Source organism: Polyodon spathula, chromosome 20, assembly GCF_017654505.1.
Source record: "Polyodon spathula isolate WHYD16114869_AA chromosome 20, ASM1765450v1, whole genome shotgun sequence".
Lineage (NCBI taxonomy): Eukaryota > Metazoa > Chordata > Actinopteri > Acipenseriformes > Polyodontidae > Polyodon > Polyodon spathula.
In genome coordinates this window covers 6,272,118-6,296,180 of record NC_054553.1, presented here as the reverse complement: position 1 = coordinate 6,296,180, position 24,063 = coordinate 6,272,118, and the positions used below count along the sequence as shown (strand labels likewise).

Genomic DNA, 24,063 nt, shown 5'->3' with positions numbered 1-24,063 from the left:
TTTTTCCCTTCCCTGTCTGGCAATCATTTTGAATGTTAAAAGAATCCTTTTGGCATCAAAAGGAATAATCCAGTTTGAATACATGTATGAAATAAATCTTGAATGAATGCTCTATGAAGAAGACTATGCTAGGGCCATCGTTGCATCCCTTTACTCAGTTGTTGGCTCTTACAGTGAATCTGTAGTTCATTTTCAGCTGACCATTAATCTGCGTTGCATGTTTCTTTGAAAGTGTGTCCTAATGATTGTTACCACTGCCCCACCAAGCACATACAGGCGTATCCTGAATTTAAAATGAATAACTAAAATACTCTTGTTTCTTTTAGGATTGCACTGTGTATGAAACAGAAAACAAGATCCTCCACGTGGTAAGTTCCTGTCTGTCCTCTATGTCATCAAAATGCAATCTGAAAGGTCTTTTTTGTGTTCACAGAGTGTGACAGACCAAGGCACAGTCCAACAGGCAGTATCAGTGCAAAAGGCTTCACTATGAATGAGGACCCGAAAAACAGGAGCACATACATACGTGACATCTTCTTCAAAAAGGCTCCAGCTACAAAATAACATTGAAACACGACCCAGTTTAATAATCAAAATCCAATCAGCACCGTTTAAAACAAACAAAAAAAAAAACAGCTCAGAAGTTGTCTGTTTTATATCATAACAGTATGATTTTTTTCAAATTACTCACTGGTCATAGGTATGGTCCTGTGTGTCAAGCTTGACTGGAACCACATATTGTTGTTCACAAAGAAATACACCATGTGTTTACACAAGTCTTTATATGTGTCCAGGTGTGTGTTTAAGCTTGTGTGTGTGTGTGTGTGTGTGTGTGTGTGTGTGTGTGTGTGTGTGTGTGTGTCTTGAAAATGTTCTTTCTGGGGTCACTTGATTTCTTCTATAAATAAATATTAACATAGGGTGTTTGGAATTCATGCAGGGTAGCATTTAACCTCACAGAGGATATGGTCTCTATATAGAGATATAAATAAAATATGATTTCAGTGAAAAGGGAATTGTGTTGCCGTGTACACATACATTACAACCACGGTTTGAACTGCACAAACAAGACATTGGACTGAAAGTGCAGGATTGAGAGTGTGTTGAATGCCAGTGCAGGCACCTTTTGCTTTTCAGAGAATCCAGCTCCATCTCCATAACATAGAGCCGCGCAGCTCGTTCTCGGAAGCATATCGAATGGGCGAATGGGTTATTTATTAGAGCGAGTCCACATATTTCTTAAAAACAGCGCCTTTAAGCTCTTCTGTTGGCAGTTGGTGTTCAATAATGCAAAACCTCGCTGCTGCTTCTCCATCCCTCGGGGTGACTGCCTTCAGCTGTCAGATGACTGTGTGTGTGTGTGTGTGTGTGTGTGCAGGTGTGCACATGTAGAGTATGTGTGTGTTTAATACTTTCCTTTAGAAAATCTGAGACTCACAAATGAAATAAATACAGTCCTGTTATTACCGATTATCTACTAATCTCTAGAGAGAAAGGCATTTCTTTTTAAAAAGATTGTTCTGTTATAAATGAAGACCTTTTTCTTGTATTAGCGTATGTGTGATTTCTGAAAACATTTCAGATTATCAACATTTTTATGATATTATCCACTGAACTTAACAAAACCTGCAAAGTGTACTAGAAATAAACACAATGGGTGTTACTGTCAATCATTTTGAGAAGGTTAAGAGAACAAGGTTTTTAGCAGAGCTTTGCTGCTGTAACTCCAAAGGGTACTACTGATACCCCCTGATGTACATGACCTTATGTAGGACCTGTGTTTGCACAGTGTCACAAGCATGACGAAACATGTAGAAAATAATTGACATTTATATGATGTGCTATTGCTATTAGAGGGTGCAGCCTTCTTATTATTTAGAATAGTTGAACTAATGAAGCACTACACCCTCGTGCTGTTGTCGATCCAGCTTGCTCACTCGTGCACAGAGTTCCTTAGCTATTGTGTATAGTGATTGATGCATTCACACGTCACAAGCCTCCAGTCTGCTTGTCATTCCCTATAGATGAGCAACATAGTTCTTGATTTCATAACAGCCAACGATTAATCTTGTTATTAGAGCCTCTCCAGCTGAAATGTATTTCCAGTATTTAAAAAAAAAAATGTCATTGGTGTCTGATTCCTTCATGGAAAGAAGTGTCTGTAAAATTGGACTTAATATAATAGTTGAAGGCATATTTTCAGAGTTTATTATAGTGATTATATACAATCTACAAATTATATATAATTTGTAGACTTTATATAATCACTACATAAACTAATATATATATATGTAGATCTGTGCACAATCAGCATAAGATCAGTCGCTAGAGTTTTATCCAAACCAATGTCTTAGTGCCGAGGGATGAACATCATAAAGTAGAATATCTTCTTAATGTACTGTATTAACAGGCAGTATTTTTATGAAGCCCGACTTGAAGATGTCTACACACAAGCTGTGCCGAGGGGCTAGAAATCAGTTCGAATCGGGCTGAATACTCTGCTGTGTTTCATGATCTTAACAAAACCAAAACCTTTTGATTAGAAAGAATAACGAAACCTGTCTAACCAAAGAGAGTACTTCTTTACACTCCCATTCGATACAATTCTGTTGCTATATTTTATGTTACACTGCTATATTATACTGTGCCAGTATAGAAACACGTAGTGCTTTATTGTTCCATTATTGTGGTTTTGCCATGGTGTAACTCAGTATAAGAACAGTAAATAACTTATGGGAAGGAATAGGAACATCTTGGGAAATTCTGGCCCGGTCTAGTCAGATTTTACGACAGAAGCAATTTCAGTAAGATGTAAATTAAGTCTGACCTCCCACTCAATTTATAAGTGAAAGCAAGTGCAGTAAATGGCTTGTTAGAGCATCACATAGAAATGACCCCTGTAACCTCAGTAAAGTGGGACTGGTTTCTGTAAAACAGGGTTTTATGTTATTCCAGAGAGCTGTCCGCAATTTGAATGACAGGCAGGATAGTTGGATTAAGGGGATTCCATTTTTTATAGTGAAATTAATCAGCCTACTTTATATATTAATATCATAGACCCCTTTCAGTATTGCTTCAAAAGGGATTAAGCAAAAATGGTGACAATAAGAAGTAAAAGACAGAGTGCTAATAATAGGATATAAAAAATGTATGCAATGAAATATGATAATACCCTTTTAACAAGGAAATGATCTGAGACTGTATTCAAGTAGATCTCTTCTGTCTAAACCCCAATGACTTTCTTTCCTTTCTGTGCCTCTAACCCAGCCCCTCTACTCTTCCTCGCAGTGTAAAACTCTGTCTGGAATCTGTGACCACATCATCTCCCTCTCCTCCGATTCACTCGTCTCTCAGTCTGCTCACCTGGAGGTCGTCCATCTCACCAACATCATGCCCAGTGATGGCCTGGTGAGTACGGTCCAGCTGGCTTTAAATACCCTCTTCCTATTGGAGGTTTCCGAATAAGGAAACTTTTTTTTTTTTTTATTTGAACTTTATGTCAATGACATTTCAAAGCAATTTTCACCATGTGACTAACTGAAGCAACAATACCTGAACAATCTAGATTTGAGCTACTTAGTGAAAATTGCCCCTTTTAACAAGTTGCCTGAAAGCTGGCTAGTGTTACATGGTCTTAATGGAGAGTAGAGACGGAATGGGCTCGTTATGAAAGAATGGTCAGGCAGTGTGTTTCAGAAACAGGTGTGGCAAATTTAAGGTGGCTGTCGGGTTTAGATTTATGGTGTTCTGGGAGATAAGTAGGACAGGCCCCTGTCAGAGTGGTGGAGCGAGATCACCTTGGTAGCAGCTGGTGACGTACCTTCTTGCATGGGAGCTTGTCTGGGATTGATTAAATGAAGGCTGTTATTTATTGAAACTGGCAAACCACCACTGCTTGGTAGCCCAGGGGACTGGGCAAGGGGACTGTCAGAGCAGCTAGAATGAATCACTATTCCACCAGTGAGGTGCAGATGAAATACAGACAGCCACCCTGTTTACCTACGACAAGGGCATATACACACATACACCCAGCCAGGACTGTAACAGGTCTTTCCTATCTAGAAGGTCAAAATCTCTGAGAAATTATGGTCTTCCGGATGATTAGGGCCCCGCTACCCTGCATGTGGAAGAGCAGTTTATCATCTTTACCCTTGGTTTCCAGACAGCTCTCTTTATTCATCTTTGCTAAAGGACGCTCCGAGGTTTCGATTGTGTGTTTCTATTTTCAAAATGATTTCCCAGCTGAGATGCAACATTTTGTTTCCTCGCCGTTGTGGAAGTTCTGCCCAGAAGGGCAGATAGATATGAGCAAAAGTCAAATGGCGTTCCCAAGGTTGTTCAGGGCTACGGCTGTGAATCTGTTTTTAATATAGCAAACGCTTACATTTTTTGTGTAAGTGCTTGCTTACTGTTTTATGTTTCCAGTTCACTGAATGAATATCCGCACACAGTACAATGTTGTACAATAAGGTGTGATGTTATACCGAGCCACATGCTTTAAATAACCCTGTTATTATACAGTAGTTCCCTGTAGATTGACACAGAAAGGCTCTCTCCTGTCCTTTCTTCCTGCACTCAGACCCTTTAGTAGTCATGAGATGTGTAATTTGAATCTGTCGCTGTTCTAAAACCAAACATTTCAACGGAATAATATCACACTTGACCTGCGGGGAAATGATCTGCTTCACTGGTTGAAGAAATGAAGAAAAATCTCTGTTCTTACAGTTGTTTTGTTATTTTGAGTGGTATAATTGATCTTTTATAGTGCTCTAAAAGGCCCTGCCTCCCTCTGACCCCAGTGTGTTGCCCATGCTGCAGACAGTACCCTCCCTCTGAAACACTGTGCTGCCCTCCTTCAAATCTGGAGAGAACACTGCTAAGAAAACTCCCATGAACTTGCATGTGCAAGTCTCTTTATAATCAGTCCCAGTGGTTAAGATTTCAGTGAGGGGATCACAAAACTTTGAGTCACGATATAGTTAGTAGACAACATTGCTTTCCAGAAATATATAACTGGTGGGTTTGCTGCATCGCTGCTGGGAGCTTGCTGTGTAAACTATTCTTCGGATGTACAGTAGTGCTGAATGTACAAGTTCGCTCTGCTTCAAGACAAGTCTACATTGATCTACATTGTCCTAATATTTCGTTTCTTACAGTGCCTGTTCACTCCCTGTTCTCTATCATTCTTTGTCCTGTGTCTGCTTCCACCATGCTTATTAAGTATTGCAGCAACATTTGCTTGTGAAAGCCTCCTCGAGGTGGGTAATTAGGAATCATTTCAATGTTGCACAGGATTTAGTGCACAATACTTTACCTGTGGGCTTCAGTGCACAGTGTAACAGTAATATGCTTCCCCGCCTCCCCACAATCAGCCTTGAGGAATTTTTAGAAGCATTTTTTTCTGGAATAGTTAGAAATATCAAGACTCATACAGAACACACTTAATAGAATACTAAACAGGTAAGATATGTAATATTACAAACATGTAAATGGCACATCCCATTAAATAGACCTGCTTTCAAATTATTGTTCATACCTGCTGGAACTGTTTATATTATAAATAGGGCTTGAAGATTTCAGGTTTTATTTTTGATCACATGACGTCCCTTTAAAACTATTTTGAGTCAATTCCTTTTCCTAATTAAACTCAGAAAGGCTATTAATTACACAACAATGTCACTTGCTTTTAACTTCATATCTTGACTGAGCATGATTCTGTTTAGTTTTTTTTTTTATTTCAAACAGATTACGTTAATTGAGCATCGCTGATCCTAATTGCATTTTCATTCGTCTAGTTTTCTTGCAGTCGACCTGCTTTTGATATTTTCACTTGTTTAACAGGGCTGCCCTGATTTTCTTTTCAGCATAAAATACTAATAGTATGGAGTGCACACTGATAGCAATTTAAAATAAAAATTTGAAAAGTTCAAGCCCTAATTATAAAGCGGATATGCCCTTAAGTATTTGAATTACAATTCATTCAGGCTGCTTTGTCATGCATTTCAGTATTTCTCTCTTCTCTCTCTCCCCTGGCTTGTAGGGGATGTACATCAAGTCAACATATGACGGGCTGCATGTAGTCACTGGAACCACTGAAAATGTAAGTTACAGCGACCAAATGTCGTCCCTTAACTATAATCCTTTTGTATGTGTATACACACAAAACTGGCCCCAGGTAAAGAGCCACAACATAGCCCTTAGAAAAATGATCTTCAGTGGCAGTGCTTTGTCAATGTGAAGGGGAAATGAAAGGGTACTGACAGCTTCAGAGGTATGAGCCATTGGTAACACACTGGTGCTTTGTACTGCATATCTGACAGGTGTGTAATGTGAAGCTGTGCACAAAGAATCCACTCCATATTTAGCTAAATACAAACAATACATACAATTGCTTATTTGTAAAATTGCAATTGAGATACCATTTTGTGAAACGGTTTATAAAATCCATTTTATGAAATATTTTATAACGCACACAGCAGCTGACGAATGAGCCAGTGACTGCTGTCGGAAGCTACTCTGCTCTCCAGAATTACTGCCCAAATTCATCTAGCTCTTCTCTCTTTTTCCAACACGTTTACTCCACCACTCTCTCCATTTATCCCCCTTTGCCTGAACTTTCAGTATTACATTCAGATTGACAAGGTTGTTCAACATGGGATCAGTCAATAATAATAATAATAATAATAATAATAATAATAATAATAATAATAATAATAATAATAATAATAATAGTAGATGGGCCCCCTTCATCCTTCACATCACAGCTGCTTTGCCGGATAGCCTGCTTTACTCTCTTCGTTATCCAGTGTTATTATGCTGACACAAGGCCTGCAATCAGTTCACTGTTGCAATTTGTTCAGCCTCTTTATGCTTCTCGTATTCAGCTGGCCTCAACCATGCAAACAGGAAATCCACAGCCCAATCTCATTTGTTTCACAGAAGCATCAAATTAGTCTTTAATTTGGGCTCTTTAATTGGCGGCTCAGTCGTTATTAGGGGCCGGGGATGTGCCAGGGAAATTTCAGCAGCTGACAGGAATTGCTGACTGTTTGCAGATTACAGCAGCCTGTGTTTTTCTTTTAATTACAGCGCTTTCTGTGCTAAGGGAGGTAGGAGGCTTGTTTCTTTATTGCTGTTTATTTGTTTAAATCAAACAGTACTTTAGCCAAGAGGAAAAGCAAATCAAATGTCCCTGTAAGGCAATCTTGCTACAGAGAGGCCTTGGCCACATGCTGGAGCTAGGGCTAGACGGTCTTCCAACGTACCAATCTACCGATTCTTTTGAACCGAAACCACCCATTCACTTTCTGATGCAACTCCTCAGAAACACTAAAATGCCAAGTCCATTATATTTAGTTTCATTATACTTAGTATGATTTCTATAACGTGTGTAACTCACAAAACAGGACATGAAACCGGTATAATAGTCAGAGCCTCACCATTACCTTGGAGATAACCCTTAGTCAAGAGCCCAGTCAAGCTGTAATCCAACGGGGGTTCCTTTTTATTAACAGTTGCATCACAGACTTAAACAGAGAACAAGAATATGGAGAAGCAAGTAGAAAATGCGAGATCCAGTAGCCAGATACACATTTCCATTGAGACACAGCCTGCTTTTTCCCCTTCAAGCTGATTGATCAGAAAGTCTTAAAATAACAAAACACGCTGTCCTAGGGGCAGGCTAATTAAAACTTGTATGGATGTCTGCGTAGCAACTCGTCTGACACCCTCAGTCAGAGCATGCTCTGCCCCATGACTGGGGGTCTTGTCTTGTGAAACATGATACCGACAGATACACTGCTGCCTGGCGCTCGCCGTCCTTGTCTGTTTGGCTTTTCACCGGGAGGCGAGACGCCCACACACTGCTGACAGACACTCTGTCCAAGATCGGCTCACAGCCCAACTGGCTGGGCTGGGCTTCAAGGGAAAGGCTCACCTTTCATATAAATAGGCAGTGTACAAAATTATTAAAGTAGTGCAAATGTAAACTATGGCAAAGGCAAACTCATTTTATTAGTTGTTACATGCTGAAATGACTGCATGTACAGAGTACAGTGCATGTAAGCATACCAGTAATCAACTAGGAATTGATGCCAGGAAACTGTCCCTTATTTTTTAACACAATTTTGGCAACACTATATAGAGCAGGGCTACTTAACCCTGCTCCTGGAGGGCTGCTGTCCCTCCTGGTTTTTGTTCCAACTGGACTCTAAATTACTTACTTGGACCAATTAGGTGCTTATTAAAAGCTTAATGGGTCCAATTAATCAATTTAGTGTACAGTTAGAACAAAAACCAGGAGAGTCAGCGGCCCTCCAGGACCAGGGTTGAGTAGCCCTGCTATAAAGTATATATCAGGGCCTTGCATTGAAAGCCAGAGCTGTCTTTAAACTGATGAGACTGTACATGACTTGCCGCTGGCTGTATAATGCTAAAATGGTGTTTCTTTTTTCTCAGTCTCCCGCAGACCTGTGCAAGAAGATCCACGCTGGGGATGAGGTCATCCAAGTCAACCACCAGACTGTGGTGAGTGGTGCTGCTGGGTAATTTCAGCCTTTTCTAGTCAAAGAGGCAGTGGGATCATGCTGCCCAAATATTCTCAAAGCTGCTGCTTGCTCGCAGTCAGCCAGACTGGAATTTCTTACGCGCTCACACTGTGTTAGGGAATACTGGCTGTGCACTGATTACATCTGGAAACTACTACTACACAACTGCCTTATTTCTCTACGAGGGGGAAGTGTGACTAAAATGGCTTTATTATTAGTTAGGGTGATGCGAACTTGGATGTACAAGAGTTGACCAATCCCAACAGATCCAGAAATGAGTCCTGAATCCACCTGAATCACCAAATCACACACACAAAAAAAAAATACATAAAAAAATAAAATGTTGTTCTGAAATAATCAATTTAAAATCAAAACCTGTGTTGCTCATTTTTTCCCGTCAGTTTTGATTCTGAGCAGCTCCCTAAGATGACAAGAGTTTCTTTTTTTTTTTTTTCTTTCAGTGTAAAATCCTGAAATCCCCAGTGTAGTACTACTGTTTGGGATTTGTGTGTTTTGGCTGTACTGCTGTTTGTTTAAGTTCAGAATATTCTTTTATAGATGTAAAATGGATAAAAAGAATAGCATAGTTTGCTTCTGCTTTGAAATATACCGATATATCAGCTCTAGACCTCATTTATATTGCGCTGCCAAAGCAAATCTGTTTAAACTGCATTACCAGTGACAGACTGCTACTCCATAAAGAGTCCCTTGGGGGAGCTAATATAAATGATGCGGTCTAGTTGTGAGGTAACATCATTATCGTTTACTAGTTTGTTTGGGTTTTTTTTTCATATGTGTGAAGTCCCAGTTATTGGATATGGGAGAGTGATTTATTGCAGGTTTCTTCCTATTGGACTACACTTACCAGAAGGCACTACTTCCAGTATGGCTGCAGTAACTGTGATTGTGGAAAGACATTACTGTGTTGTCCACTATCTTGGATGTTCATAGAGCTCTGAGAAATTATGCTTGCACAGCAGTGAATGCGCGTTACTCAATGATGTTCTGTTGTTATGATTGGAAGGCGGATGTGTATGTGTGAATCTACATAAAGTGAATCTTTGCATTAAGGACTGAGATGATTTACATGTAAATCTTTGTATGTCTTAGTAAGTAAGAAAAACACACTGAGGTTGTTTGTTGAACATAATAAGATTGCATTTGTCATATTTAGATACTATAAGATTGAGGCGGTACTGTATAAGGTTCTGAAAGTCACTTAGGCTAGTTGTAATGGGTCGTTTATTTGAAGGGTGGAATTGTTTTACTTGCAAAGAAAGCAAGCAACAACTACACTGGTACTTGACTGATGGAATCATAGAATACAGCTGTGTACCTAATATGAAGCCACTGAAGTATTTGGTTGTCATCATCCGCTAACCAAAGTAGTCACCCGACCACTCTATTAGATCACAGCTCAAAGTAAAGGGTTACATTTTGTGCAGTTTCCATCACATAACACTACAAATATTAGGTCAGTAAATATTTGATGACTTATGAGCTGTTGGTGGATTTAAAAAAGCACATTAGCTCCCTGATGGGGCTTCTTATTAAGTATTATTATTACAGCATGTGTTTGCATATGTTTGTTTTCAACATATTGCAATTTAAGCTGCCTCTTTGTATGATTCCCTACATCATTTGAATGGAGCCTGCAGTTACAGTAAAGTCTCCCAAGATGCTAGCGGAAAGTAGGTGTGTTCACATCATTGAGGTGTTTCTTAAAAAAACAATTATAATAAATAAATGATTGATTACCTCTTCTGTTCCATTTTAAGGAATCCCCCCCCCCCCCCACCCCCCCCCCCCCCCCCCCCCACCCCCCCCCCCCCCCCCCCCCCCCCCCCCCCCCCCCCCCCCCCCCCCCCCCCCGAGAGCCAAGCTCATTGATGTGTTATTTAAGATAAGTGTACCTCTGATCCTTGAATGCTTTTTGGAGACTATGAATTCTGCTAGGGCATCAACCTCTTAAATTACGCTGATGGGAAATACATTGAGAAGGAAGGTGTATGTTACCCATGTTTCACTTAGGCTTGTGAAATGTGCCCCATGTATAGAAAAAGTGCCCCATATAGCTTCGGCTAATGGACCATCATTGCATCAGATAACACAGGCTGATTCAAATCAATACAGCATTTTATATCCGTTATCATTTCCATTAAAGGCTCCATGTGACTATGTGACAACTGCCTGGTCCCGGTTAGTAGGAGGTGTAATGGGAATGTGTAGTGGGAATGGTGCATTCATTTGGGCAAGATGCCTGAAGATTGTAACGATGCTGTAGCACAACATCTTGACATTTGAGTACCAGTTAATAAAGTTAGATGCATTTGTGTTTTAATTACCATGTCCTAATATGTTTTATAACTTACTTTTTAGTCCTAATCAATCAATCTGATTAAGATGGGTCAGACTGGAGGTGAACTACACTCTTCCCAAATAGTACAGTACTTTCTATACATGGTAATAGCTCAGCCCAGACCATCAACTCATATCACTCTGCCTCGTCTTAATTTAAAATGTCTGAGAAAGTATTCAGTGAGTCTTAAAGCATTCACAGTATGGTGTCCTTTCCAATAAGTAAGCAGTTTTCGCTGAGATGAAGCCTGTCAGAAAATGTTTTCCTTCTAGGGGACGTGTGCCTGTAGAAATGACAGTGCCTGCTGACATGTATTCCCAATGCTATCACCTCCACCAATTAGCAAGCGCTCTGATCATAGTGATCACAATAAAGATACTCAACCTTAGCAGTGCACAACCCAAACCAGTTTTCAGTCTCGTTCTGCACACGCACTATTGAGCGTTTCTGAAAACCCATCTGCTGTTGTTTTTTGTGATGATTGCCATCGGACTATATTTCTACCTACCAAGCGATGGATTAATATTCCTCTGCAGTAATCATAGTCTAAAACCCTCAATTTCACCTCAGCGATTGCTGACTGTGAACAAACAAAAAAAATCATTGAGGGAAATAGCTGTGTGATCTAACACCAGTCTTTACTGCAGATAAACAGGCTCTTATTTTCATCTTTCTTTCTTTCTTTCTTTCTTTCTTTCTTTCTTTATATTCTGGATTTTGGCTTTGTGTTTGAGAGATGTTTGGTTTTATCTTAGCAAGGGAAAGCCATTATCACCAAATGTAAAGAAAGGATAAATCCCCCCATTCAATGATGTGTGTTAATAAGTGTGCAGGGGAGCAGAGAAGTGGTACTGGCAGCAGCGTTCCAACAAAAAGCACACTGTCATAGGTTGATGATGGAGGGACTTTATTATGTATGTCTATTTTATAAAAATGGATTCAGATGAGTGGTTTTAGGGATCACTGAAAATGAGGGGTGGGGGGCCTCCGTGTTGAATTAGGGTTTAATAATTGATCTTGTTTTAAGACAAATTACATTTTTAATATTGACGGTTTCAAGTAATATTGCAGTCTGTGGCTGGCTTTCATGGCAATTGGCGAAATTTGTTTTTGAAATTTGTTTCTGTACTTAAACCCTGGGACCAGGGCAGGGTCTTAGAGACTCTTCTATTCTATACCATTCCACTTCTTGGAAGAGGAACCAGTAATGATAGGATAGGATTGACTTTAATGTAGCATTGTGTTTGCCGCCCGCTATAAAGTTTTTTTTTGTTGATTGTGAGCAGACTGAGATCTTAAGTAGCTCATCAAGTTGTTTGATAAAAAAAAAAAAAACTGTAATTTGTCATCCAAGCAAAATAATAATCTATCCAGTTTAATCAATGAGATGAAGAGCAAATCCTGGCTTTTGATATTGATTTCTCTGTGAGATAAGAGAAAATTCAGCAGCTATGTATTATTAAAAAAAAACAACTATCAGACAATATTATCTGGGAGGATAGTTGAGTTGAGATATAGGGAGACAGGTCACATCTGAGTTTGAATGAGGTGCTAAACTTTCCTTAAAGATTAAGTAGTGAGGATCCAAAAAATTTAGCGTTCTATGTCCCAACATGTTGCTACAACTGTTTAAATAATGTACCTGTCATTTTTATTTTCATTGTTAACATCATGACAACCTTATACACTTATAGCTTTAAAATCTGTGTCAAAGCTCTTTTTTAAATGCCCTCTCTAGTGCACTGGGGTTTAAGAGCTGTCCTTTAAATCACTGCAGGAAAAACACATAACAAGTGTTCTGACTTTTCTTTTCCATTCCACATCATGGATCGTTATTGCTGTGTTACCTGTTTCATCATGTGGACAGTGGATCCTCACACTATCGGTGCACTAGAGCAGCCATTTTGAAGAGCTTTGAAACAGACTTTAAAGTTAGAAGTGCAAAAAGTTGTCAGGATGTTAAACATGAAAAGAAAAAATGCAGGCACATTATTTAAACAGTTGTAGTATATTTTTCAGAACTCCCTTACTTACTCTTTAAGTCTGCTTGGCCCAGAATTCACTGCTGACCTTAAAGTTCTAGAACAACACAGATGACTATACTCAGAAGTGCAACACAGTAGCAGCTGTTAACGTGGTGTTAGCACTTATAAGGAAGAACATTAGTTGGAATAATAACATTTTGGGAGAGGAAATATGACAACAATGCATCTCTGAGGCCTGGAGAAGCAAAGGACTTTGGTTGAATACCTTGTCAGATCTCATACTGAGAATAGAGCCTACAGGACAGGAACGGCATACCTGTGCCCTAAAACAGTGTCTCCTGCCAGACAAATGCAATGCCTGGGGAGATGACCTGTGTGAGTGTTCTGAAATCCATCAGAAACACTCATTTCAACTGCCTGGGCCCGGCAGCACCCATACGGTTCTCCTCGGCACCGCTGAGTTCTAATGAACTGTCGGGGTAATTGCAGCTTTTTGTTTTGAATAATGAGTTTCCCCACCTGCCGGTATGTGGAGTGGATAATTAGCAGCTCGCCGCATGGTTATCTGAAAAGGGGTGGGTGACTTTGGACGCCACCTTCCTTAATCCCACAGCGTGGTGACAAGCTCTCAGTCGTATGCGAGGCTTGGATTACATTTTCCTAAAATTTGATCTCCTTCTTGTAATACCCTATAGTCAGAGGTGTCTGTTACAGTAACGATCTTTTACCTGTGGGCTACAGAGCACTTAGCAAGGAGCAATATCCTAAAATAAAGTGTTCCATACGGCCGTTTGTCTGCCCTCTGTATCTCACAAACTGATTAAGTCAGGTGTTTATTTTTTAATTTTTTTTTTGTTATTTGTTTCTCATCACCTCTTATTCCCCTTATATCATGTGAATTTAGTAACCAGTTCTGCTTCACTGGCAGTAAAGAACCTGGAAACCTTCCACAGTTCCTTCATTTGTGGAACAGACAAATGGTGCTTGATGCTTCTTTACAGCATCTGTTGCATACAGAGTACCTGTTACTGAGGGATTGGGAAGCTGTTTAATAAAACAAGGTAGGCACTTTCTGTTGATTTAGCAATATGCAGTGTGGTCCTGGCAAATCTACCATACATAACATAAATCTATTAATCTGAGTACTGTTATTTTTACACAGCATGCTATATTACAAAGTATTTATAAATCTTAAAACTATAGAGAGAGACTGGCTTTGTAAAGTTTTTGTAAGTGCAAAATTAGCTTTGTAAATAGTTTAAAACTTTCTGGACACACTTAGTGAATATATGTTTTACTACTAATTTTTTCACACATTTAAAAAAATATATTTGTTTGTTTATATAGAGGACTTTATAATACAATGAACATATAGTATTTATAAATTACCATACAGTATAAAGTATCTTACATTTAGATTATTAGATAAGTACATAGACTATATGAAAATGTTTATTCCAACCCCCATATTTTATTATCAGCTATTGTTTATGAGTTATTATAATGATGTGTAATTATATGGTATGTTTGATGTATAGGGCTTACTTTGAGGTTTGTGAAACTCTTTACATCAGTAGTTACCAAACTTCTTAAAATGTTTTCCCTAAAACTGACTATGCTACACAATATAGAGTACAGGTCCTTTCGATATTGCTGTTTTAGACTCTTACGTTCATACAAACTATAAAACTTAGCAATATTTTATTCTGGACAAATTTTTATTGTCATTAATTGAAAAATGTCAACTTTTTTCCTGAGAATAAATGAAAGTGCATATCTTTGATCCAATGAACTGTGAAACAGTCAGCTGATTAGTGTGTTCATTAGAATTCTGGATCATTAATAAAATTGGAATGTTGTGCCTCCTGACAATGCTCTATCAACAAACAAACTCTGAATAAGTCGGATCTCATGAGACACGTCCTATGGGATTAATCTTATCATTTACAGCAGGATTATATTATACAAATTGGGAATGTTCTGGGAGAAGACTGTTCTTTGTACCATATTACTGTGTGTCTGTGGCGAAGGATATCAAAGTTGTAAAAGTTCTTTTGCACTCAATAATTGAGTAACGAGAGTGAAAAAGGCGGGAGGTTGATGAAGCTTTTTTTGTAAAACCCTGCAGTGTGCAGAAGAAAATAATTAGGCTGATTTTAATTATTCCGCAAATAAAACAGCATTTATGCATACATTATACAATCAGAAAAAAAAGTAACTGTAGATTCATTTACATTTACTTTTAGAAATAATGGGAACCTTGGGGGATTTTCTTCACTTCAGAAAGGAGAGCTATTCCACTGTGTTTTGGTCACGACACTCCGTCTTTTTCTCCCTCTCTGCTTTTCTCCTTCTCGCTCTCCCTTTACAAGGAGCTTTGTGGCGATTCACAGAACAGACGCTCATGAAATTCCCACTGTAGAGGGAAAGGAGAAGTTTAATAGGATCCCTGTATTCTTGCAGAGAAAGGCAGAACTGAGGTTGAGAAATATTCTTTAGAGGATTTGCAATATTGATGATTTTCAGTTAAGTTTGTAGACACAAGAGGTCAAGTGGCTTGCATTATGATCACATACATATTGTTGACATATGAAAAACACCATAATCTACAACAGCACTCACAACAACATTCTAGAGAGCAAACCTCACTGCTGAATTCCACCTCAAAGTTAAAGGCAACTTCGAGGCAGTAATCACTGTGGAATGGTCACATATCCTGCCACAGCAATTGAAATACCTTGCAGTGGCAGTCCTTACTGTCCACATATTGTAAGTGATATTTTGTGTAACCCCTGTATATAAGCTTGTAACTGGAGATTTATATATTGGCATTTCTTCAGAACACAGTAGCTTGAACAGGTAGTTATAAACGTTCCTGTAGAAGTCGCAGCGGAGCAAGGTCCTTCACAGTGCCATTCCCATAGAACCCCAATGAGCTTGTGTGTGCATAACTCTTTGAGCAACTGCCTGAGCCGGGATTAAAAGTGTTAATCCTTATATTTGTTTGATAATCTTCTTGGATTTTTTGTGTGCTGTAGCTAGTGTTGTGCAATAATTTTTTATGTAAAAATTGTTTGGGATCCTAATTGAATAAAACTTTCCAAAAAGAAAAGAGAGATTTTTCACCGGTGATATATATTTGAAATGTACTACATCTTATATTTCCCATTAATCCTAGGAGAGGAATTCAAGGTAATGTGTAGTTTTAGCAGCTGTACCATATGAACTTGTCTTCACAGCTATGCTTTGTATAGGGATGGGGGTCAGTATTGTATGTCTGTGTGATTCTAGGCTGTGGTTCTTGTGTTTCTAGTTTGTCATTGGTGTCAGTAGCCGAACTGCATCAGTCTCTTGTGTTGTTTTTGTTCTGTTCGGAGCCCCGAGGTTGGAGGAGGGAGGGTCGGTGGATGTCAGTAGCCAGTCTGCGTGATTCTAGTCTGTGTTTTGTGGCCTGTGTCTTTGCTCCCCAGGTGGGCTGGCAGCTGAAGAACCTGGTGAACGCACTGCGAGAAGATCCCAATGGTGTCATCCTCACGCTAAAGAAGCGACCCCAGAACACGCTGACCTCAGCCCCCGCCCTGCTCAAGAATGTACGCTGGAAACCCCTCGCCCTCCAGGTAACCCCTCCCCCCTGACCCCTGACCCCTGCCCACAACCACCTCAAACCACCACACACAGACACACAGATACATTAATATTAATCAGAGAGTTCTGTAGTTCTTCCAGCTTTCTTTTTAGATACCTTTTTATTAGGTCTCACAAAAAAGAAAACTGTGTGTTTTACAGGAGCTATTTGCAGCATGTTGATTTAAATTAATTTGGGGTACAGACCTGATGCAACGCCTAATTACTGTGTTGAGGGCCCTGTATTAAACCGCTTCTCTTTCAGCTTGCAGTCTGTCTGTTCCAGGCCACCATGCCTTGTACTTGATCTTTGAACAATTCGGACATCCAGTAAGTATTGCTGAGACTGCAAGCAGCGTTCTTCCTGGCACACTCCGGGGTGCTGAACCAGCCAAGCACTGTCCAACCGGATCATGAGCTGAACGGGCAACCCTCTGGATCATAGAACAAGGGCATTTGATTTTATAAATGCTGTGTTTGGTCAGTTTGTTTCTGATTCCACTGTCTTTTTTTCAGCAGGCAGGTGGCGACAGAACAGATTTTACTGAAATGCAAATAAAGTTCTGTGCACCGAAGTGTCACTTTTTTAGTTCACATGACGGGATCCCACTCACGTCACTTGGCCGTTTCAGGACCCAGGAAGAAGACTTCAGTTTCGTCATCACTCCGTGGATATCTGAATTGCACATAGCCCAAGTGTATGGCATGGTGGCCTGAACAGACTAAAAGAGGAGAGGTTAAAAACACTTTGCTCTGGGGCTCCAGAGTGGCGCATCCAGTAAAGGTGCACCGCACATAGTGCAGGATGTGCCCTATAGCCTGGAGATCGCAGGTTCAAATCCAGGCTATGTCACAGCTGACCGTGACTGGGAGTTCCTAGGGGGTGACGCACAATATGCCGAGCGCTGCCTGGGTAGGGAGGGCTTAGGTCGGCAGTGGAATCCATGTCTCACCACACATCAGCGACCCGTGTGGCCGATCGGGCGCCTGTGGTTTTGCAGTGGAATCTGTGTTGTCCTCTGACACTATAGGTCTGGTAGCATCGCTGTGGATCAGCAGTGTGAAAAATGATGGATTGGCAGGAGCACGTTTCAGAGGACGCGTGCTCCAGCCAGACGGCAGGGGGGTTACAGATAACAATTGGGCATACTAATTTAAACACTTTGCTGCAAGGACCTCTTGTCAAATCTATGGAAACTTAGCTTGCACCACCACAGCCATGATAAGTAGAAATACATTAGGCTGGGAGCAATATTTTGCATCCTACAAAACTATACAGAATTTAAGAAGTTACTATAGATTACTGAGGCATTTTAGCACGCCCATTTTAGCATGTCAAGGTATCCCGCAATCTGCTAAAAGCACACTCCTCACCCAGAAAAAGGCGTCCTAAATATTTGCAAGCTTTTGCCCCCTGCAAAACATGGCAATTTTATTTTCAATCCCTTGTTTTTCTGCAGGACAGTTTGATTAGCAGTTTCCAGTTAACCAGCATTTTATAACTTTGTCTATATTTCTGTATAGTTTGGGGGTTATGAGGGGTGAACGTCTCCAGTGCCCCCTCACAAGTGCCAGAATTGGTCAAGACAACACAATAGAATTGGATCTATATTAGATCTACTTCATCAATCTAAACACTAGTGGATCTAAAAGGATCTAGATTATTATTATTATTATTATTATTATTATTATTATTATTATTATTATTATTATTATTATTATGATGATTATTTATTTATTTTTTTTACTTTACTCTGCATTTATATTGTATTCAGTAATGTTAAATAGCAAGTCATAAATGACTCCTGGGGGAAAAACACCAGCAGGATTAATGCAGTGCTGTAGGATTTAAATCTCGTACTGTTTGGATCATTAAAAATAAAAAAAAATAAAACACACATGATGCCATCATACTGTGAGATCCCCTGTGTGGGGAGCATGTCTTGATTTCCTTGACTTCTTCCTTGTCCATCGGCCCCTCCTAAGCTGTAAGAGTGGGTAGCAGCATCACCCCCACCCCCTCAGGAAATGAAATCCCAGTGATTAGAAGAATTATCTTCCATATCATTGCCTGTGCATCAGAGTTATCTCCTTCTCCTTCCAATGTATCCAGCCCTGTTTCACTCCCACATACACCTCCGTATCTCCCATCCCAGTAAGATGAACCCAGGCAACTCCCCAGGACCACGTTCTGTCCACTCAAATGCGCCCCGCTGCCTCTCGGCCCCCAGTCGCTGTCATTGCAACGGTGTCGTCACGACGATGTCATCTCTGCTTCCAGAGGCCAGCAAGCAGCTTTTCCAAATGCAGCAGCCTGGATGATTGCTGAGGGAGCCCTGGATTACACAGCTGCTATTTTTAGAAGAGAATCGGGTTAATTTATTTTCATGCAGCGTGCCTGCCTTGATCTTGCAAAGCATTCTCTTGTTATATTATTTGAAGCATCAACAGAAAAATCCACATGTGCTCTGAATATAAAGTGTACTGTATGTGATGTACTGAATTTAAAATGGCATAAAGAGAGGAAGAGAGAGAGGGGATTTTTAAGGGGTAAATGGATTTTATTTTAACATGTACTATATGTATATTTCTAATGTACACCTGCATCCATGTATAGCTATGTACATAAAATATTTGATTGATTGATGGATAGATAATTTGTAGTCTTTACTATATTAATTTTAATACATTAGTATATGAATATGTTCTGGTATTTTGGGCGGGATTGTTATACTTAATAGTGTATATTTGTGTATTTATTGCATTAAAGTATGTTTTGTACTTATATTTTTAGCAGAACCATTTAATACAGGATTATATTTCTTATTTGGGTATACTATACATTACAACTGTAACACAAATCCTCATAAGCTATATAGGTAGGAGAGCTTCTGAATGTTCAGCAGTATGACCTATTAACTGTCAATACAATCTTATCTATACTCCAGCAGACAGGAGACAGACACTTCTATTAGTACAGTATACGCACCATAGAAACTCAAAGTACAGAACGGTGGAGATGGGTGACTGTAGCACTAATGCCCTATAGACCCTTGCAGTTTGGAACAGTTTGGGAAATATCATTTGTATACCAATATAACACCAGGACATTCCTCTGATCAAACCCTAGTTCAAGCAGACCCAAATAAATACAAATATAAATACATGGTACTGCAATGTGGATTCATACTATTGTAATAGCATTGATTTGTCCAGTATGGCACCCACTGTAGTTCCATTCTACAAGCCTGTCATACTGTTGTATTGTACCACTGTTACCATGGTACCCAAGTAGAGAACTTCTGCAATGCTACTAAATTGATATTGAAGAGCATTCAGCAAGGGAGGGTTTAAAAGGTTAGCTTCCCTGCTCAATAGCCCCATAGGGGAGATGATATAGACACTCAAGCAGTTAACGTCCTGTGCAGACTCAGGGTAGTGTAGCTGCTCAGTTCTGATGCTCACCTGCTTGGCACCCCAGGAATGTAAGCCATTAAACTCAAGAGTAGACAGGCCCTTCCCAGTGGTATAAGCCTGGCTAAAAGCTACACTTAATCCCAGAACGGAGGGTCATCTCCCTGCAGAGCAGTACAGAAGGGAGTGAGGGTATTATTAGTAGGCCTGTAGCTGCCAAAGCCTTTCTGATATAATATTGAAATTCCTCATTGCCGCTCTTTGCTTTGTGTCATGTTAAATGCAGCCTTAACCTGATACAATTACAATCCCGCCTCTCTTTGTTCTGTAGACTTGTTTGCACTTAACTCTGTAATCTTATTGTCAGAGTTTTGTAACTCGTGTCAGGGCTGCGGTAGTGACAAAGGCTGCAAAGGCGGCTCTGATAATTATCAAATTACTGTTTTCAGTCATTAGATGTCATAATCATGTGAAGCTGGGGCTGGGAGTTGCTTTCTCTTTTTTCCCTTTGCAAAAGATTGCTAAATTAATGAAACTGGCAAAACTATGGCAGAGCTAATTTTTAAAAATAATAATGGCACAGGAACAGTAATTGTTGGGGGGGGGGGGTTGTTTGCAATTATTTTTAAAATCTCCCTCCATCCCCTTCTGTTTTTTTTTTCAGTTTTTCCCACATATTGAACCAGCTTTATCAAGTTCTTTGCATATTACAATTTGTACCCTTTTTTGTAAGGGTTACTTGTAACAGTCAGTAATTTAGCCACACAGTCCTTTTGAATCTGTCCCATTGTAACCATTACTGCAGTATTACTGTAATAAATTGCAGTAGAGTGCAGTATCTTGGGTGCTGTACAATGCAATAGTAATACTAGGATCATGTGGTATTGCTGCTGGGCAGAATAGAGCTGTGTTTCCACTGCATTATTTTGTAAAAGGAAAGCATGGGAAAGTATGGAAAGACGCATCTTCATAATGTAATCATTGCAAAAGCATGGGAAACTGTACGGTAAACTTTAGTGTGATTGTATTACATTGTGGACAGCAGTAGTGGTAGCTCCCATACAGCCTCTGCTGTGTTATATGGCTTCCAGGCTCCCTGCTCATTTAACTATGTGTCTCCCAGATAAAAAGCACTGGTCGTATTTTACAGTGAACAGTGGTCATAGACAATGCAATTCAAGATAATTAAAGTGCCGCTGTAACTGAAATATCGATATTGCAGTTATCCTGATAAAATCTGTATAATACAGTTCATGTCTACATTCCCTTTGTAAAGTTTACTGTGCTACGCCATGATAAAAGCATAGCAAAGTGAAGCAAAACGACCTTGCAAATGTGCCATGTAAAGTCTTATATAGGTCTTTTGTAATTTGCTCCAGTTTAAACTGCAGTTGTTATTTTTGTTTTTTTTTGTTTGTTTTGTTTGTTTGTTTTTTATATATATATATATATATATATATATATATATATATATATATATATATATATATGTGAGTATTCAACTTACAGTGCTCTTCAACTGAAGTGCTGTATATCAGAATAAAGACAAATCGATGTCTTTATGTAACCAATATGTATAGAAGCACATTCACTCTGGCTTAATAAACAGAAGGTCTGTGTAGAGATGGAATTTCTATACATACAGTTGGATAGGAGTTGCTTGGTTTCAGTGTCCATATGCCCCATTCAGTATTAATTGATAACCTATGACCATATTTCCTGCAGTTAGGAATGAGTCTTAAGACTGCTGTTCCTATCGTCCTCATCTGATACAGAGTTGTTTAGTTTACTGCAGTAGGTATTTGTAAGACTGTGAGGTTTGCTGCTATGTACGTCTCACCATTATTCAGTTTTAAAGAGTCTTCTAACAACAGGGTGGTATATTGATCTTTTTCCCAGAAGTGATGTCATTCATATACATACACAGTGGTGGAAATTTGAAGCATCTTGAAGCTGGGAATGTCAATTTTGGAGATGTCTGAGTTGAGGAGACCATGCATGCTCTAAGAAAACTGTCAAGACCAAAATAATTTCCAAAATTGCTTATTTCTTTCTGTACAGCTAGTCTTACAATATTTCCATTGTTCAGGCTTGGGATAGACAATTTGTTACCATGGATCCTACTTCTTAGACTTAGGACCTAAGATGGGAATCTAGCACAGATTTGGCTGAACTTCGAAGAATGAATATTTATATACAGTAATAGTCTCTAAGTGCCCTGGTCTCCTCTATCTATGGATTACATTTGAGGAAAATTAGGTAATTAAGGTGTGCCTCATATTTTAGGAGTAATTACCTTTTTGAAATTTGAAGTTGTTAAGTATTCATTAAATGGAATAAAAAAGTAAATACAGTATAATTGTAAATCTCAAAAAACTACTCACTTCTAAATCTTTTGTAGTCATTTTTGTATTACTTTAGTATAAATATATGTTAATTTGGATTCATATGTTGTTTTTTTCTGACTTTATGTGAACAAAAAGACACACATTTGCCCGTTTTCCCATTGGAAATAGTGATATTTTGAAATATCACTGTCCTGGTCACAAAAGCAAAGTTTGTGGGGAATAATAGCCATTTTCTATACTTTTGAGGCATAAGCAATTAGGAAATAACACTTACTACCCAGGAACAAAAATTGTGTTACATAGTGTTATTGCTTTGACACTTTTAACCCCATTGGACTCACTATTTAGTGAGTATGTTGACAATTTTCCTCTTTGATCTGGTTGCTATGGAGCTGTGCATAGGTTGCTAGGAACCTTCCCCTGGTTGTCATCTGTTCCTGGTTGCCATGAACCTCTATCTGTTCTCTGGTTCCCTGGTCTACACACAGGTTCACACCAACTGGTTCTTTTCAGTGACTGGTTACAATAGTAGTGGAACCAGCCAGTTATCCTAGTAACCACTAAAGTAACCAGTCAGACTTCTGAAACAGTGTATACCAGACAAAAGGACTTTGGTACAAGCGCTTTTAGTACTTAACGGGCAGCTGGATAGAAAAGTATCTTTCTAACTCTTTTTTTGCAGTACTTAAATGCTTATAGGAAAAGGTTTTTAACGTCTATAAAATTGAACTGGATTTTTCACATTGGGTTTTTCATACCTCTTTAAATGACCACAAGTACCATTCTCTCCACAGCCCATCCCTACCAGCCCTAACAGCTGCTCAACCACCCCAACCAACACGATGGTCATGTCTTCAAAGATAGACAGCTCTAACATGCATGACGTTTTTATCCTGTCTCCTGTCTCAGGGCTTTACGGACCCAGGTAAGCCAAACCACGTTCTGTTGAGTCTGTTTTTCATTAGACAGAGTTTTTTGTCTATCTTTGCTTTGAGTTCATTCAAGAAATATTCTTGGACAAAGTTGCCTTTTCACATCAGATAATGCTCTCTCTGTCAGTTAAGATGCATTTTTTTTATTTTAATTCTTACATGGGATACATCGATAGTCAACACAGTTTTGGTCCTTTTTAAGTTTCTTTGATGGATTGAGTACAGTGTAGTATTCACAAGTTCAGATCACACAGTTATAAATAAACTTGTTTTAAATAATTAGGTAGAAGAGGAAAGCAATTTATTATGTATACCAAACTTCATTTCTGTGTTTTTTGTATTAGGAGAGCAGAGCTGACAAACAGGCTGTTTTTGTACACTAGGAAGTTCTGTGGTTATGTTAGATCACAGTTATTGCATGATTCTGTGCTTGTTTCACTATTGAACGGAGGCCTGCGGGGGCGGGAGACAAGAGTTCAGCCTAAGTTGAAGAATAGTGTAGCAGAAGGAGACTAAAACCATTTTCTGCCACATTGAGGTCAACGTCTCTAACATTCCACCACATCCCGTTTCACTGCCGTCGCTTTTAAAACCTCTGCGTTCGTTTATTCCCCAGGCGGGATTCAACCTTAAAAACAAGCATGCAACTTGCCTGAAATGCAATGCACAGGATCCCTTTCACAGAAAGAAAACGAAAGATGAAAATGGCAGCTGTTCTTTTGCTCTCGAAGTCACTGCACTGCATACTGTGAATAAAATTTTTTGAAAAGCTGTCAATTTGAACATAAACTTATTCCAATAGTTTCAGTGCTCCAGCCAAGCCTCTCTTCTGAATAAATCCTAAAAATGATTAAG

General features: G+C 39.3%; 1 protein-coding gene across 3 annotated transcripts in view; it reads left to right on the top strand.

Moving 5' to 3' along the window:
- The window catches only part of LOC121295201 (connector enhancer of kinase suppressor of ras 2-like), a 100,590-nt gene that overhangs the window by 42,726 nt on the left and 33,801 nt on the right, over positions 1–24,063 (top strand). For 2 of the 3 annotated variants that reach the window (XM_041219616.1, XM_041219618.1), the window contains 6 exons: positions 327–368; positions 3,289–3,408; positions 6,041–6,100; positions 8,458–8,526; positions 16,361–16,507; positions 23,071–23,201. In XM_041219616.1, coding sequence (XP_041075550.1) covers positions 327–368; positions 3,289–3,408; positions 6,041–6,100; positions 8,458–8,526; positions 16,361–16,507; positions 23,071–23,201 — 569 coding nt within the window. The remainder of the gene's footprint in view (positions 1–326; positions 369–3,288; positions 3,409–6,040; positions 6,101–8,457; positions 8,527–16,360; positions 16,508–23,070; positions 23,202–24,063) is intronic. The other variant, XM_041219617.1, reaches the window with a different exon arrangement.